The following is an 18,989-nucleotide window of genomic DNA, read 5'->3' on the forward strand; positions in this document are numbered from 1 at the left end:
CAAGCCAGGAGTCAAGAGCAACACTCCAAGAACCAAGAGCCAAGAGCACACGAGAAACCAAGAGCACAAGAGGGCACACTCCTTTGTTTAGGGGATTAAATACCCCAATTGTCGAGCCTTTGCAGTGACCACACCCATTCTGGTCAATGACCTGTTCCCAGGTGTGACTAACATGCAAGTACCTTTGGTGGTCCCCCCAGTTTAACCTTCTCTTTGTCCAGTCCCTCCCCCCAGCAATCTTCAGGGAATAGACATGTGGCTCCCTAGGGAGTGTAAGCTTTAGCTTCCTGGTGAAGCAGTTCAAAAGACATGCCTATACTATTTGGCCTTCCTTTTGCTCCTTTCCTGTTATTAATAATTAGGTTAGTTACAATGGTATCATTATTATTATAATTTAAAGTTGTACCCCCCTACCAAAAACTAAACAAAGAAAGAAACAAACAAACAAAACACTGTTTTATCATTAGGCTCCGCAGATGTGTGCCATATACTTTATACAAACCTAAATTTCCCAAGTTAATTTATTTTGGGATGAGCATCTGACTTAACCTTTGTCACAAATACTTAGAAATATTTTACATATATACTTATCCCTTTAAGTAAGTAAACTTTATTAGAAAATAGGTATATTTTTGCCTTGTGGCTATACCTGGTAATGATAGTGGGTTGGTACAGTAATTTTCCCATTATTCTTTTTTCTCAAGGCCATTTCTTCCAGACTTGCAGTTTCAACTAGCGTCCTGAACCAAATGAATTACAATTTGTGTCAAGGTTGTCTTGGGCCCTGGACCCTTCCTCAACCTGGGATGGTGGCCCAGGTGGAATGAATTTAGATAAGCTGGACTACATTTCCCAGAATTCCCTTTCCCTATGGCTTTGGTTTAGCGTTGCCAATAGGCACAGCGAAGCAGCCGCCATGTTATTTATGCTCTGAGGATGCACCTGGCCCCAGCAATATGCTAAATTGTGCCTGCTGCTTTTCATCTTGTGGGAGCATCCCGGGCATCATTGGGCCTGTAACTCCTCTGGCACCATAGTTCATCTCCTTCACCTTCTCTGGGTCCTGGACCAGTCGGTGTGCAGCTCCGCATTGCACGGGAACAGCTTCTAAGGCAGGTCACCCACCCTCTTGATCTTCTCTTTTGGTTTCTCTGAATCCTGGGCCAGGTGCGTTTGTAGTCGAAACCTGACTAAATTTAAAGGAGACATAGACAAATTCACAATTATATAGGAGATTTTAACATTCTTTTCTCAGTGACTAATAGAATAAGCAGACAAAAACTCAGTATGTACAGAGATGATGAAACATTAAATATGTAGATCACTGTATCTCACAATTGCAGAATAGACATTTTGAAATACAGAACATTTACTAAAAAAACAAAAAGAAAAAAACAAAAACATGTCATCTATGAAGTACATCCCAACAAGGTTTTATTGTATTTATTTTAAAATTTTTATTTTATTGTAGTAAGAACACTTAACATGAGATTTACCCTCTTAACAAAATTTTAAGTGTATAATTCGATATTGTTGCCCGTGGATATAATGCTGCACAGCAGCTCTTTAGAGCTTATTTATCTTGCTTAAGGAAACTTTATGCTTGATTAATAACTGCCCTCTTCTTCTTCCCCCAGCCCCTGACAACCACCATTTCAATCTTTGAATCTATGATTTTGACTATTTTAGATATCTGCTATAAATGGAATTATACGTCTTCCTGTGATTGGCTGATTCCACGTAGCATAATGTCCTTGGGGTTCATTCATGTTGTCTCAAATTGCAGAACTTCTTTCCTAAATAGTATTCCTTAGTATGTATATGCTACTTTTTTTTTTTTTTTTTACCTATTCATCTTAGATGGACATTTAGGTTGTTTCTACATCTTGATTATTTTGAATAATGCTGTGATAAAAATGGAAGTGATAATATCTCTTTCAGATCCTGATTTCAGTCTTTTGCATAAATAACCAGAAGTGAGATTTGATGGATCTTATTTTAGTTATTTAAAAAAAAATTTTTTGAGTAATCTTCATACAGTTTTCTATAGCAGCTACATTATTTTGCACTCACACCAACCATGTGCAAGAATTTCAGTTGTCTCCATATGCTCGCCAACACTTGTCTTCTTGGATATGCAGATTAATGTTTTTCATTAAATTCAGGAAGTTTTCAACTATTATTTCTTCAAATGTTCTTCCTTTTTCTTTCTGTTCTCTTATTTTGGCATTGCCATTATATGTATGTTGGAATGCTTAATGATGTCTCATATTTTTTTCTAAGGCTGTTTGTCTTTTTTTTTCTTCTCTCTCTCTCTCTTCTTCAGATTATGTACTATTAGTCTCTTCTCAATTTTACTGATTTTTTTGTTCTACCAGCTCAAATCCACTGTTGAATCCCTCTAGTGAAATTATTGTGTTTTTCAACCCTACAGTTTCTGATTCCACCTACCCTCTAAGACTGTTGTGATTGTTTGCTTGCTTCTTTTTATTTTTTAATTTTTTGTTTAGTGATTTGACTGAACTAATTTTGTAAAGTCTAGTTACTCTAAAGTGTGTAACCACTAATTTCCCTGCTCAGATAGCCTTTCTTTCTTTCTTTTCAGTTTTTTTATCTTAGGCTGGATACGTTAGTGTTGCCCTTGGGTTAGCATTAGCCATTTATTAGTCAAAGGTTGTGCTTAAGCCCCCTTATCCAGTTAGATTTTTACTTTTTGTCATTGGATGTATGTGTGGCTTAGAGGTTGATATCATGGTTCAGGGTGTTTGGGTTTGGGGCCCTATGTAATTCAGGGACTAGTAGCTTTGAATTCTTCTCTCTGCTCCTTAATGGGTACAACCTTGGACATGCACACAATCTTTCACATGGCCAGGGGGAAGAGCCTGAATTTATTTTTAATCCTGTCTCCTAAGAGTCACCCCTGGATTAGAATAGTGTGTTGTTCAATCAGTGTTTGGCAGAGGTTGTATTTAAGCCTCTTATACAAGTGAGCCTCATGCCATCTTATATGATGGCTTTGTGTGCATTTTGGGGAGTGCTTTCATGTATGCCCATATCTTGTTCTGATTTCTCCTAAGTGAATGAAGCCTAGTCTGTGTACAGTCTTTTTGACCCACATAATTGGCTGTGACCTTAACAGGGTTCTTTTTGGCTTTCTCTTTCCTTGGTTCACTCCATTGAACTTCTGGCTGCTCCATTGTTTTGCTTGTATCATGGAGCTACTAGCCTCATAATGTCCACCAAGATCTTGTTATTTTATTTTATTTTATTTTTATTTATTTATTTATTTTTAAATATATTTTATTGATTTTTTACAGAGAGGAAGAGAGAGGATAGAGAGTTAGAAACATCGATGAGAGAGAAACATCGATCAGCTGCCTCTTGCACACCCCCTACTGGGGATGTGCCCGCAACCAAGGTACATGCCCTTGACCGGAATCGAACCCGGGACCTTTGAGTCCGCAGGCCGACGCTCTATCCACTGAGCCAAACCGGTTTCGGCAAGATCTTGTTATTTTAGATAATACCCTTAGACATGGAGTTCTTCACTCTCTATTTCAAATAAAGTCAGTCCCTTCAGGAACTGTTCCACAGCTCTTTGTCCTTAACCACAATTAGAGCTAAGACTCCAAATATAGTCCCCAAAGTTAGATTTCTAATTTAATTACATTTAAACATGGTGTGGTCCATATTATAACAGTTCTTTGAAAATTTTTGACACTTGCTTTTTGGTTTGTCATTTAATGTGTTTTAATAAATGTGACTTGTGCATCTGAAAAAACTATGATACTTTTTCAAATGCTACTGAAGAGTTCTTTGTGTGTCTAGTAGGTGAAGCTTTTATTTATAATCAAAGAATACATGTGCTTTTAGGTTTTTTTATCCACTCATTACATTTTGACTATTGTTAATTTCCACCAGATTATTTTTTACTTTTTATTTATCTTATATTTCTATTTTTCTTTTTCTTCTTGTGCTTTTAAATTTATTGAATATCAAGTTATTTCATCTTACTCCTATATTAATCTTAACATTCGTTTTTCTTTGTATATCTTTGATATTTTAAGCATTTTAAGCAAAGTTTAAAGTTCATGGTCCTAACATATGGTGACAGGAGAAGATTTGACTTGGGTGGTGGGCACACAGTGCAATATACAGGTCTTGTAACATAGAAGCCCACACATGAAACCAGGTGATCATGTTGACCAATTGTCACCCCAATAAATTTAGTAAAAAATAATAAAGTTAATATTTTTATCACCCTCCTGAATAATACAGATATAGAATTTTTGAACTCCTATGTCTCTCCCAGCTTGCATGAAAATATTTTACTCTTTTAGCTCTATTTTTTTTGTTTTAACAACAAAAGTAAAAATTATTATTGCTTTTTGCCATCACTTTTTAAATTTTATCTGTTAATCATACATTTACAGTTTTGTTTTGTTTTTGTCTCAACATTCCTTTCTGCATCTTAGAACTTTCTGATGAAATAATTTTTCTTCTACTTGAAGTATATCTTTTAGACATTTCTTTGTGAGAATATATTGGTAATAAAATATCTCCATTTTTGTTTATCTGAAAATGTTTGAATTTCCTCTCTATTCTTAATGATAGTTTTCCTGTGTATAAAATACCTGTTTAACAGACATTTTCTTGTAACATTTCTTGCTGTTATATTCAAATTGTTCTGTTTACTTTGTCTTTCTTTTTACTTGTAAGATTTTGTCATTTGCTTTGTTGTGAAACTTATTATGATGTGCCTGATTATGGCTCTCTTTTGTTTATCTTGATTAGGATTTTTGTGATTCCTGAATGTTAGAATTTTTGTTCATCATCAATACTGAAAAATTATTGGTTATTATCTTTTGGAATTCCAATTATGTTAAACCTTCATACAACTCCCTTAATTTCTCCTAAGGTTTTTCATATATTTTCTATCTTTGCCTTTGCTGTTTTGTTTGCACATTTTAAAAGATTTTAATTCACTATTTCTCTCTTTACTTTTTTTTATTTTAAATATATTTTATTATTTTTTAACAGAGGGGAAGGGAGAGTGATAGAGAGTTAGAAACATCAATGAGAGAGAAACATTGACCAGCTGCCTCCTGCCACACCCCCTATTGGGGATGTGCCTGCAACCAAGGTACATGCCCTTGACCTGAATCAAACCTGGGACCTTTCAGTCCAAAGGCTGATGCTCTATCTACTGAGCGAAACCAGTTAGGGCTCTCTCTTTCATGTAAGTTGCTATATAAGTCTTCCATTTTGTTTTAATTTCACTTATTGTATTCTTTGTTTCTAGAAATGGCATAATATTCTTCAAGTGTGCCTCATAATTTTTTATCTCTCCCTCACTATTCATATTTTAAATCCTTTTTTATTTTTTAATACTATTAAGCATACTTATATCCTATATCTGAAGACAGTGGGTATGTTCTCCAGCTCCCACTCTTCAGTTTTGTTTTCTCATTTTTTACTTTGTTATTTCTCTAATTACGAATTCATGTTTCTTGAACTTTATTTGTGGGATATCTTTGAAGCCTGGGCTGAGCTGTCGTCTTTCAGAAAGGATTTCTGTTCATTTCTACTAGGTGCCTGGAACCACTAGCAACTTGTGTCTGCTTTAAATTGAATTTTTGCCTTGCAGTATTTTGTACTAGGCTGGTAGTATAAATAGGGGTCAAATATGGGTGAATTCTGGGTTATGAATTTCAAGAGAGATTTTTTCCCCAATAAACCCAGAACTAAGACAAGATACAAGTTTGCTCACCAAGTTGCCTTTCTATCGGCCTTTGCAAGGTTGGTTTTTAAAAAATGTTTTCATTAACTGAGTAGCTTTTTGTGGTCTTGAATTTATTCAGGATCTCTCACTAGAATTGGATCAAAATATTTGTCTTCTATTCCCTGTACCCAGGTCATTAAAACCAAGCTATAGGTAACAAGGATCCACAGAAGACCCCAAAGCAGCCTCTGAGTTCAGTGCTTGCTTACCTTTCTCTATCAGCCCTATGGAATTTCTCTTGCTTTCTTGTAAGCACAACCATACAGTAAAATGGTCTTTAAAAATACTGTATTCTGTTTTTAGGTATTTTATGATAGGAAGATTTTAGGATAGCTGTCTCATTATATGATAGAAATATATATTCGTTAAGCAAAATCCTAACATCACACTAAAGTGTACTCATGAATTATCAAATGTGAAGAATATTTACATGATTAATGTACTAAAATAAAACCTATGTTTTTATCCATGCAATATATGTCTGATTGAAGACAACTAACTAAAACTATTCTATCACTGATAGAATTAATGAAATGAAGTTTTTGTTTTAGTAGTTTCTGTTAGGTAATATATATATTACTTGAAAACCACAGGTATAAGGTATACAGTATTTACAAGATATGTGTATATTTTTAACTTATTATAAAGGTGGTGAATTTAGATGCTAATAAATTTGAGAGTCATTCTCAGTTGGGACTGAAAAAAATGTACAGTACTCGTATTATTATTTGGCACTTAAATATTTTTGTGTGTCCCTGCAAGAATCAATTGTACTCGTAATATATCTGAATACTGATAGTCACTGATGCTCTGGTAGTCACTGCTGATAGGAAAGAAGGGTAAAAAAAAAAATAATGAGATGTGCCCCATACCTTGGATATATACAATCTATTAGAAGAGATAAATGAAAAGGAGATAATACAGCACATTATGATACACACCGTCACTGATATACTTAAGAAGTCTAAGAAGAAATGATATATTTTACTTGGGGAAATCTGAGGAAGGTTCCTAAAATATGATGATATTTGAGCCAGTTCTTAAAAGATGAGCAGTGCTTTACCAGGAGTGGGCCGGGGGTGGGTGGGGGGGGAGCGGGAAGGGGGAAGGAGAGGGAAGGACACTTTAGGTAAAGAGAATAGCATGTGCAGAGACAGGAGAGATATCAAAACATTGTGTAATGTGATTCCATGGAGGAGAGAGCGAGTTGTGGAGTGGTGGCCATGACAGATGATAGTAGTGGGATATGTGAAGGGCAGGTTATCCAGAGTATTTTTTTACTCCATACTAAGATAAAACTGATCTCTCAGTAATGGGGTGCTGTCTAGTTTAGAAGGTTTCCAATATGTATTTCTGTATGTCAACTGGCAGAATTCCAGAGGACAGAGAGATTCTGAAGAGGAGAGGAGAGGAGAGGAAAGAAGGGGAGGGGAGATGCTGCCAAGAAAAGGATCTTTAAGAGTGAGTAACAACAAATATTTGGATGCATTAAATCATTAATTCTTTTCTCTGTAAAAAGAATAAAACATTTTTGATGTTATAAGGTAAGAGAATGATGAGCTTCTTTCTTTTGTGATTAAAACCAGTACTTTAGGGAATACGAGATTAAGCCCAACTTCTTCATGTTTTGTGGCAGATGTTAATTAATGATCAAGAAATAAGTAATTTTTTGATTTCAGACAATTTCACAAATGACTGATTTCTTTGCTTTAGTCTCTTTGGTTATATATTAGATGTTATCTTTTAGAAATCTGTAATATCACAAAGAAGAAATAATAGCTATATTTTCAATTATTTTAAACATTCTTCAACCTTGTAGTACAAAATCTTTGAGGTCAAGAAGACTTTTAATGGGATTAAAGTCAAGGCCAAATGTATTTCTGTCTATTTAAAGTTATCTGAGTAATGTTTTAAAACAGTGGTTCTGTGTTTTCCGATGGTATTAGGCTCTACAGCAGCGGTTCTCAACCTTTGGGTCACGACCGCTAACAGGGTCGCCTAGGTCCATCGGAAAACACAGATATTTACATTACAATCCATAACAGTAGCAAAATTACAGTTATGAAGTAGCAACAAAAATAATTTTATGGTTGGGGGTCACCACAACATGAGGAACTGTATTAAAGGGTCGCGGCATTAGAAAGGTTGAGAACCACTGTTTTAAAAGGTGTATTGACTCTCTGACTATTTTAGAAGATGGTTATTTAGATACAATTCATATCAATTAATAGATTGCTTGGCTAATAATTACATAATAGGATACATAAAAAGGCTAAGGATTTTGCAAAGTAATACTTCTCTGTGGTATTGGCAAGTTATGAAAATTTATTTGAGCAGGAAGAAGTCAATGAATTTCAATTAAGTCACCTTATATCATTTATGTTGGGGTTAGGGTTAAATATGAAATGCATATTTAGATCCAATTCATCTTCAAAACACATGTATTATAACTGGAGTTTACCACTGATAATAAATATTTGGTTTTGACATGACATCAATCCAAGGAAACCTGAAAAAAGTTAATATAAATCCTCAATTACTGCATTATTAATATTTTATCTGTAAATAAGAGTTCATAAAATCCATTTATATAATGAAGTATATAAGATTTATTAACTACTAAAAAATTTGGAGATGGTAACAGTTACACTGATAGGAGTTGAGATTAAAATGATTATAGCCAAAGGAATCCATTTTGAGTTAATGATCATTTTAGAGAGCTACTGTTATTGTTAGGATACCTACAAACTGGAACATATGGGTTGGATCCTTTGCACACACAAAAGTTCACAAAAGTGCTTTATTCTATAGTACTGCTTGGTGGATCATGCCCTAGGTTGTTATATAATTCATGTGAACTTTTATGTATACAGATTTCAGATCAAGTACAGGTTTTACTAATGGTATATACTTAAACTTAGAACAATAAAAAAAAAGAGGCCAAGAAATTAAATACAATAAAAAAATGAAATATTTATTCTTTTGGCTCAATAATGACGTAGCTCACCATTCGTTTTTAGTAATAGCAATTCCCTGCATGCAGTTCATCAATACACTACAAGTAAATAGTTTTGTAAAATGAATTAACATTATATTTTTGGTTTGTGCAAAAAATTATATAATTTCAGATCATTGCACAACTTTGCCACTTTGTTCATGGCTGGAAAGGTCACAGCCCAAGTTATATCTCTAATAGCTTTAGTGTAGCAGGAATTAAAAAAATAAGACTAGTCTGCATAAGCAAATACTACAAAAGTTGAGTTAAAAAAAAAGAACTTCCATGAGTAAAGGGTTATACTGAGGCAACCAGAATTGGTAAAAATGATCTAGGTTTGAGTTTTTGACCAATGTATCTACTATTGGTATGGTAGAAAATATAACAAAGAAATTCACAAAACCCAGTGTCTAACTTTTATTTTAGGAAATTATCCTTTGAAAAGTCTTATGAATTCAAAAGTTTAGAGTTGTGATTAAAAATAAGAAGCAAAAGCAGAAAGCAAAATAAGTTGCCATGTCATCAACCTGAAAATAATTTTCTTATGTACAAATGTGACAAATAAAATTGATCATATTTTTACATTATATTTCAACAAGTGTTGGACATATTTATAGCAAAATATGAAGTATACAGGTTTTGACAACAGGCAGTATGCAGTGTGTTTCTTTGAGATCTAGAGAGGCACCACACAACACTCAAGTTAAATTATAAATGCAAAAGTCAAAGTGCTTTTAAATAACTGCAAGCTATTCTGCTTGACATACTAGACGGAGAGCTGGTTGAATTCAGTCTACCACCAACATACCACTTCTTCTAACCAAGACTTATGAAGAATGGATTGAGTAAAATAGAGCAGCATAGGCAATATTAACATGCATTAATGATAGTCTTCAAACTATTTATGTTTAATGAATGGTACAGGATATATCCCTGTTGGAAGCTCGCAAAAGACACATACACTGTGGTACATATTTGATTTAATAGAACTTGTTTATCTGGCTGTATATATACTTATATATATATATATATATTTGCCCAAACATGCACCACAGGAAAAAATAACTATTTACATAACAGGGTGTTTAATAAAATGTCAGCTTTGCTAAGAGCAAAAGATGGCAAAACAATACTGCAGCAGAAAGTGGAACAACTATTCTAAAGTGATACTTTAGATAGACTATACTTTTCTAGAACAGATTATTAAATTACTTTTTTTAAAAGCATTTAACCAAAATTAAATATAGAACTCTGGAACTTGGAATAAAATTTGCACTTGCTGAAACAGAACACTTTGCATAAAAATAATCCTTTAAAATTAGAGGAGACTTTACAGGCACATAACTGTTCAGATATAAACAAACATAGACAAACACTTTCAAAATTAAAATCATCTAGAAAATGGAAGTACCTGAAATTGTTGATATTACAATTGTGTTTCTGGTTTTGAGCTAGAATTTCATCTCTCAGACAAAACACTTTTGTCTGATTATTTGAGAAACTTTTGGAGTAGGAACACAGGGATCATATACTTTTTTCTCAACTTAAACCTCATTTACAAAAATAGTGACATAGTATTATGAATAAACTATGAATTAGGGATGAGGGAATCCACTAGAACAAATTTTGTAAAAATATGGCAGATATGGAAGTTAAAAATAGAGTGGATGCTAGTACTGTACTAAAGGTGTTTGGTGTAGTTACAATGATCACTGCACAACTATCCCTACAGTCTAGGTAGCTGTTGAGTTTCTCCTCAGCAGTGTCAGCTGGTAATGAGAACAGCAACCTTTTGTCAATGTTGATACCCTGACTCACAGAGTTGTAGTGACGGAGAGGCCACTGTCTTGTTATAGGCACTGACCATGAGTATTTGTTAAAACAGTCAGTTTGGCATAGACCTCCTCTGGGAGTCCTGTTGACACATAGACTTTACCTTCATAGGCTGTAAACAATTGATTACAAAGATAATTCTTTGTTTTTACTTCTGATTTTCCCTGACCTCTTTCCCTTTGCTTTCTTTTTCTGGTTTGTCTTTCTCAAACTTTTCTTTGTCTGGCTTTGTTACACTATCATAGGAAGGAGGAGAGGTGGTAGAGGAACTTCCATCTGTTTTTTCTGGGGTGGAGTTCCCATTTAATTTGTCAATAATCATGTCTTCTTTTATAGGTAAGTCAACCCTCCCTTTGATTGCCTCTTTATTATATTTACTTGATACCTTTTTTAACCTTTGCTTTAAAAGATAACATCTGAAATTACGCTGAATAATAGCAGCAGACACCTCCTCTTGTTTGCGTTTCAAAGTGGTGGTGATGGGTTCATAGGAGACTTTGGATGGGTTCGATGCCATGAACCGGTCTTCCATCTGTACCCGAAGGGCATCCATCTCTCCGCTCTCACCCAAAACACGCTTTGTAAAGGCAAATAAAATGTCGAGGCAGTGGATCCGGTCCCCACTGACCATGGGCAGGTCCATGGCAATGAGCTGGACTTTGTTTGGTTTTGCTACCAGAAGAGGAGGATCCAGGGCAGCTGCAAAATCAGAGAGCTTGGAGAACTCTATAAACTGGGTGGCATCGGGATCAAACTTCTCCCAGACCTCGTAGAACATCTCAAAGTCATCCTCACTCAGGGGCTCTGCACTTTCTTCAGTAGCGACACTGAAGTTCTCCAGGATGACAGCGATGTACATGTTCACCACAACCAGAAATGATATGATGATGTAACTGACAAAAAAGAAAATCCCAACAGATGGGTTCCCACAGTCTCCCTTAACTGAGCTTCCAGGGTGAATTGTATCAGGGTCACAGTCAGGTGGTGCACTGTTGAGAATAGGTGCTAACAAACCATCCCAGCCAGCAGAGGTGGTGATCTGGAACAGGCAGATCATGCTGTTGCCAAAGGTTTCAAAGTTGAACATGTCATCAATTCCAGCTTCCTTTTTAACATAAGCAAAGTTGGACATTCCAAAGATGGCGTAGATGAACATGACCAGGAAGAGCAGGAGGCCGATGTTAAACAACGCAGGGAGGGACATCATCAGAGCAAAGAGCAGCGTGCGGATCCCCTTGGCCCCTTTGATCAGACGTAGGATCCGACCAATCCTGGCAAGACGGATCACTCGGAACAGGGTAGGGGACACAAAATATTTTTCTATCATCTCAGCCAGAAACATGCCTATGGAAAAATACAGAAAACCACTCAACAGTGAATATCTTATGCTTACATGAATACTTTATATCTTTTTGCAAGTTCTATGAAAACAACAAGTTCATTATGAATATAAACCTTTGCTAAATATTTAGATCCACTTCCTAATTTAGCAATTAAAGATTACAGTTTTATACAATTATTATGTAATGTCATAAACCTATATGGATTTTTGCAAAATCCAACAAAGTAAATAATCTCATAGTGATATAGCAATTTAAGTTTATACACACCATTTTCTATGAACAGGTATCCTCATATATGAAATGTGCCAATTACAAAGATTTTTTTCTGAAATTTACAAATATATTATTTTTTATTTTTTAATACCAACATTTTTCAATTAGAGGAAAATGAGCAAGACTGTTAAACTTCAGATCTACACACATTATAATTCTCATATCTTATTTCCATGTTACACAGCTGTCAGGCCTTGAGGGACCTTCCTACAGTAGACCTCTCTGTAATGAAAGCATCCTTACCTACAATGGAGAGAATCACCACCACAAAGTCAAAAATGTTCCAGCCTATGGTGAAGTAGTAGTATCTGAGGGAGATGAGCTTTAGCACAAATTCTCCAGTGAACAGGATAATGAACACAAGGTTGATCCGGGATAAAACTAGAGTCATGTATTTGCTCTGGTCATCTGTTTCCACCATCATGGTGACCATGTTCAGGCAGATGAGGATCATGATGCTGATATCAAAGACTTGTCTGGTTACAAAATCAAAGACCATTCCTTGGAATTTGTTCTAGAAAAAGAGAGAGGATAGAGTAAATAGGCATATTTCATAAATAATGATCCAATAAAATTACAAAGTTCCACCAGTGGCCATGAGATGTACACCCTTCTCACATAACCCCAGACAATTATGTATGCTTCATTTCTCTTATGTTTTAAAAAAGAGGAAGAAGTGGAAAAAGTGATTTGTGTCCAGCCAATGTGGCTCAGTGGTTCAATTCCTGGTTAGGGTACCTGCCCAGGTTGTGGGCTCAATCCCCAGTGGGGGGCATACAGGAGGCCGATGATCAGTGATTCTCTGTCATCATTGATCTTTCTATCTCTCTCTCTCCCTCTCCCTTCCTCTCTGAAATCAATCAAATATATTTTTTTAAAAAAGAAAAAGTCATTTGACAAGAGCAAAACGTAATTGGTTTATTTAGGTTCTATGGAAAGATAAAGCTGAATAAGGCATAAATTGGTGGCAATTGGCTGATAAGATGTATGGGCTTTGCTTGACTTTAATAACTGATTATTTTTACAAAAAATAACGGCAACTAGTAATAAATATTTACAAAGTAGGTTAATGTAGACAGACTTGTACAATACTCCAATTCATTTATCAATACTTTAGGACTGATAGTATCTTTTTTCAATCTCTCTCTCCCACAAAATATGTCAGTCATTTTCTATTTAATTCTACCTCTTCTAACTGAAATATTTAAATGACCTTCAGTAAAGCAGGTCATGCCCTTTTGTGTACCCTGAACCTCCTCCCATCTCCTGCCCAGCTCTAACTACCCTTAAACATATGGTGAAGTGAAGCCTTTTATAGGATTCATGAGACCCTGTCTAGTCCCAGTTTTAGCAATTACAGGCTTTATGACTCGAGGTATGATATTTACCTTCTTTGGGCCTCAGTTTCCTTATTACTTACACATCTGAGAGGATAGATGAGCTAGAATACAGCTCTGTGAGCATAATACCTCATTATCGTGCCTTCCTATTATTAGGGAGCTCTACAGAGTATGCATTCCAAATATGTCTTTTTTGTGTGTGTATTTCGTGAAACAAACTATTTTGATGACATCCTTTTCCTTTCTAAAAAGGTTAAGAATATTATTAGTCATAAGAATAAAGAGAACAAACAGCATAGAGGGAGGCCATGGGTGTGGGATGGGAAATCTGAAAAACTCCATCTACTTAAAAGGCCAAGAGGGTACCCTATGACAAGATCAGAGGAGCAGGATCCCAGTGCATTGCTGGCAGCAGTGGGGGCATTAAGCCTGCGTGGGAAGCAGTTACCTGGAACCCTTTAGTTGGAGGCTTTCAACTGACAAGACTGTAAAGAACATTTCCCCCTTTTAAAGAACTTAGTAATTCTTATTGAGTGTCTTTTCGAGTGCAGCAGTTGTGAATTGTGTTACACAATATGGACTTCACAATCAGGGCATATTATGTGTTGGTGATATCACACAGTATGCTCTGATCCAGGGCACTGCCCAGTTTCATCCTATGGAAATCAGGCTTTGGAATTTTAAAGAAGACTAGAGGCCCAGTGCACGATTAAATCATGCAGGTAGGGTCCCTAGGCCTAGCCGCCTGCGATCAGGGCCATCTTCTGCCCGTTCGCCAGTCCCCAGGCTGAACGCCACCTCTGCCACCAGGCTGTCAGGCCGTTGGGATCACCAGCTCAGCTCCAGCTGCTCCGGGGCTCAAGCCTGTGGGAAAGCGGGCGCAGGAGACTTCGCCTCCATGCGCATGTGCTGGACTGGCCGCTGATGGAATGCGCTGCCTGCTCAGGCTGCTCATGTGGGCGCCGCCACCACCGCCACTGCTGCTGGGGCTTGAGGTGCTGATGGAGGTTGCAGGGCGCGCCTGCGACCTACCTGCCCCGTCGTGAGTGGCCCCGAGCGGGCAGCATGTTCCATCATGCGGCTGGCCTGGCACATGCGCATGGAGGTGAAGTTGCCTGCGCCCACTTTCTCGCAGGCCTGAGCCCGGAGCAGCCGGGGATGAGCTCGTGATCCCAATGGCCTGACAGCCAGTCCAGTCCTTCCGCCACCCACCCCGATTCCCCCGTTCACCATCGCTGATCCATCAGAGCTGCAGGCCAGGGGGAGGGACCAAGAGTTCAGCAGTTCAGCCTGCTTGCCAGTCACCTGTCCCACCCTGCCCCCGCTCTCAGGCCAGGGGGGGGGGGGGGGGGGGGAGGGACCGAGAAGTGGTCAATGCCACCTCATGGCGACTGGTCGTTTGGTCGTTCTGGTCGTTAGGGCTTTTTATATATATAGATGAGTCATTCTTACTGCAGGCCGAGGTATGGGTTTCTGAGGTTTCTTGGACCCAAGTTTCTTCATTGCATTGTAATATTTTTTTTGTTCCTCTGTCATAAAGATGTCCTGACCTCCAAAGTAAAGACACAGAATAAAATTGGTTACAATCCCAACATGTGTTACAACAGCATTTTTACAAAAATATTTCTGGGTCTTTAATCCTCTCTCCGTTTTTAAATGGATTATTATCCTGCTTCATACAGTTTTTTCTGCTTTTCCTATTTATGTGAAATTCTGAGTACTTAAATATTATGCAAACCCTGTAATCACATAAAACTCTGATTAGTACAGGATCTTAATTTGATTATAATATGTTTAGAAGGAGGATCAGAGGTCTGATATATTTTGGTGAAAGAAAAAACGTTTTCTTAAACTATTTCACTGTTGACAGTTTTACTTCCTTATTTAACAATTTTTGAGCACATCTTGTGTGCTAAACAATGTATCTGGTATCAGACTTTCATAGATACCAGATATATAGATATCAGGCACTGCAGAGATAACAATAAATTCCAAGACTCCGAAATGGGCTTTGTATAGGAGATTACGCTTAAGCTAGACCTTAAAGGATGGTTAAGGGTTTGCTAAGCAAAGCAGTCCAGGCAGAGAACATATTCTACATGAAGGTAGAAGAATATGGCTTGTTCAGAAAAGGGCAGAAAATCCATGTAGCTGTGAGTGTAGAAAATGATAGTAGTGTTGATGGTGGGTGGGTAGTAACTGAGGACTAGGGAAGTGGATATAGAAAATATGTTATGGAGAAAACGAGGCTGGAAAACTGGGCGGAGATCATTCCTGAAATGCTTCGTAAGCAAGGATAAGACATTGGAGGCCCACTGGATGTTTTGAACCAGTGGCCATATTTTTGGGTCAGAAAGACTCTATTAGCAGATCTGCAGAGGATGCACCTGGAGAGGAGCCACTGACTGCAGCTGGACTCCCCTGCCGCTGAACTGACCATATAGTGAATGGAAAAGAGTATAAAAATGACCTAAGTCTATCATAACTGTGAGTGTTCATATATAACAGAGAAAAGCTCAGAGTGGAGAAAGCTGAGAGCTGAGGAATACTTATCTTCTTTTTCTGTTGGTTGAAGTTATCTATGATGACACCAATGAACAGATTCAGAGTGAAGAATGACCCAAAGATGATAAAGATGACAAAGTATAAGTACATGTACAGATTTTCTTCATATACAGGCTGAAGTTTAACCTAAATAATATTAAAAATATAAAATATTTAAAAACACAAATACTTAAACCAAATAACAATTTGATGAGTGTTGTTACTTAATATAGAGCTACTTTTGCCTTGCCCTGAAATAGTAGTTTGCGAAAACAATTCTTTTTCAAATTGTTGTGATGACGTATAAGGGAAGTTTGTAATTTTTATGAGTGTTCTTGCATCTGTTTTCCCATTGTGGCTTATCCGTACATATTATTTAGAGTACGTTAACAGTGGTAAAAACAGGGCAAACATTTTGAGCCTATTATTAGTCATATATATTTTTGCAGTATTTTCAATTTGGGTTTGGAAATGCTGGCTCTTGGAAGTACGGCTTTAATAACAGAACATCAACTTCTCAGAGGAAAATTCAGCATAAGCGATATGTTCTGAGGAATTATTTTTATTCCTATTTTTAAAATTGAATTTCCTTGAAACTTGCTTGCTTTTATCATGGTATTTTTGGAAGTTGTTTCCCAGACCCTGGTTGTTTATCATACTCACCAGGGATAGGGGGAGACCTTTCCTAATCTTAACAGTCTCATTTGCTGGATCAGTTTTATACCTTCTGATCCAAGAAGTTAGATATCTTTTTTTTTTTCCTAGGAAGTTACATATCTTTTCATTTTAGATACATAAAATAGACATATATCAATCAAAAATTACCTGTATTGAAGTGCATGGTCTTAAAAAGGTCATTTCTACATAAATTGTAAGTGATCTGATAACATCTAATATAAAATTCTGGGCCTTTCAGTTAAATTATCACAGATGTTCACTATGAAATATCTAGTAGCTATAAGTAGTTTTTAAGCGACACTTACATCTCGTGAATCAACAGCTGCATACATAATGTCCATCCAGCCTTTAAATGTGGCCTGTAAACAACATATATTTGAATTCTTCATAAAAGCCTAATCCAAGAATATGCATTTTTACCTTATGAAAGCATGATAGTGTAATTACAAATAACTTTTTGTACAATGTTATGGAGTTGAATGAAGAAATGAAACTGAAATAGAACAAGATTTTATTTTGAGTCTGGAACTTGTTTTCTTTGTTTCTCTTGGAAGGTTTTCTTTTTTTTTTTTTTTAAGCTAAAATTTAACTAGATGCTTGATTCATAAAACCCCATCTCCATCTCAAATCCTTTTCATACCAAAAGGTGAGCTCTGTGTTTCAAACCTATGACGTGTTTAAACACAGTTCAGTCATTTTCATTAAGTAATTATCAATTAGTTAATATACTGTCAAGTCAAAATTATTAAACATTACTCATTTTTAAATTCACTCCATAAGTTTGCATTTTTACATATATTAGAATCATACTCTTTAGATGTTGGAATAATTAACTATATGGCTAATAATCCATCCATTTAATTCATTACTCAATATACTAGTATACATTGTTATTTTAATACATAAAATTGCTCCTTTGGCAATGATTGCTACAAAAACTTAGAAATGCTAATGGCACGGTAGTGCTCGATAATATTATAAGGAAATACAGGAAGCAGAAATATAAAATCACATTAAAACACACTAAAAGCTGAACACTGGGGAAAATACATGATAAAATAATTGCAAAACATCTTCTTTACAGTCAAGTCAAGTCAAGCTTGTGGTATAGGTGTTATCATCAACTGCTTTTGTACTGTCAGATGCTAATCATTCAAACAAAGAGCATCAGAGAAATGAAAATGTTTCAAAACTCACACAGCAGCCACTTACCACTTGCAGCAATGCGAGATATCCAGCACCGACATTGTCAAAGTTTACTTTCACGTTTTTCCACCTAGCTTGCTTGCCAAGAGCCTGGCAATCGCTAAAGTTGTTGACTTCACTAACTTCAAACATGTTACCCGTTGTTGTGTTAACACAATGGTAGAACTTGCCAGCAAACAAATTCACACCCATGATGCTAAAGATCAACCAGAAGATAAGACAAACCAAGAGCACGTTCATGATAGAGGGAATTGCTCCAATAAGAGCATTCACAACCACCTAGAAGAAGAAATGAGGATAAGGCAGGTTATGAATCATTAAAATGGAAACCATTTCTTTCATTTATTTAATACTAAATGGGTGTGAAAATAAAATAAAAATCTAGATGGACAAGTTGTTTCTTCTAGTATTTTCTAGGACATATTTGATGAAGGAAAACACATAGCTAGAGAGCTAAAGGATTTAAGGAAAACAAAATATATCAAAGCATGAAAATAAGTAAATAAAACCTGATATAGTAAGATGGAATCAGAAAATGTTTGCATGCTGGGGAAAAAGAGAAGAAGAACGATACAGTATGTACCAACAAAATAAATAGTCATCATTCAGCAATACATTTTAATTTTCAAGAGTGTTGAAAATGTGATTAAACCTTTTACAAATAAGCAAAGTATTAGTGATGCATTAAATCTGTGTCCACAGCATAAGTTAACTTTTCATGAATATGAACATAGGATTAGGAATTTGCAAAGCCTTTTTTTTTTCTCCTATTGATAAATTCATTTTAAAAAATATATTAGGAAATGAGATGAAATTTATCTCTGGACATAAAAGTACTGAATCTGTCCCCATCATTATTATTCCAACTCTCTTAAATGTCCACTTTGTGGTACATGTCACTTCACCAGGCTGATTTATTTCATTAAAGAGAAATTCAGTCACCTTTCCTCTAACTAAATTCAGAAGAGATTAAGATCTATTTTGAAATCTCTATC

At 36.1% G+C, this 18,989-nt stretch overlaps 1 protein-coding gene across 4 annotated transcripts in view; it reads right to left on the reverse strand.

The window, feature by feature from the left end:
• Positions 1 to 10,758: 10,758 nt before the first annotated feature.
• Positions 10,759 to 18,989, reverse strand: part of LOC103283358 (sodium channel protein type 3 subunit alpha) — an 80,511-nt gene continuing 72,280 nt past the window's right edge. For all 4 annotated transcript variants that reach the window (XM_028141081.2, XM_028141080.2, XM_008138618.3 and 1 more), the window contains exons 21-26: positions 18,001 to 18,273; positions 17,094 to 17,147; positions 16,120 to 16,257; positions 15,019 to 15,123; positions 12,470 to 12,740; positions 10,759 to 11,954 (exon numbers count right to left, since the gene is read on the reverse strand). In XM_028141081.2, the coding sequence (XP_027996882.2) occupies positions 10,759 to 11,954; positions 12,470 to 12,740; positions 15,019 to 15,123; positions 16,120 to 16,257; positions 17,094 to 17,147; positions 18,001 to 18,273 (2,037 nt within the window). The remainder of the gene's footprint in view (positions 11,955 to 12,469; positions 12,741 to 15,018; positions 15,124 to 16,119; positions 16,258 to 17,093; positions 17,148 to 18,000; positions 18,274 to 18,989) is intronic.

Source organism: Eptesicus fuscus, chromosome 11 (genome assembly GCF_027574615.1).
Source record: "Eptesicus fuscus isolate TK198812 chromosome 11, DD_ASM_mEF_20220401, whole genome shotgun sequence".
Taxonomy (NCBI): domain Eukaryota; kingdom Metazoa; phylum Chordata; class Mammalia; order Chiroptera; family Vespertilionidae; genus Eptesicus; species Eptesicus fuscus.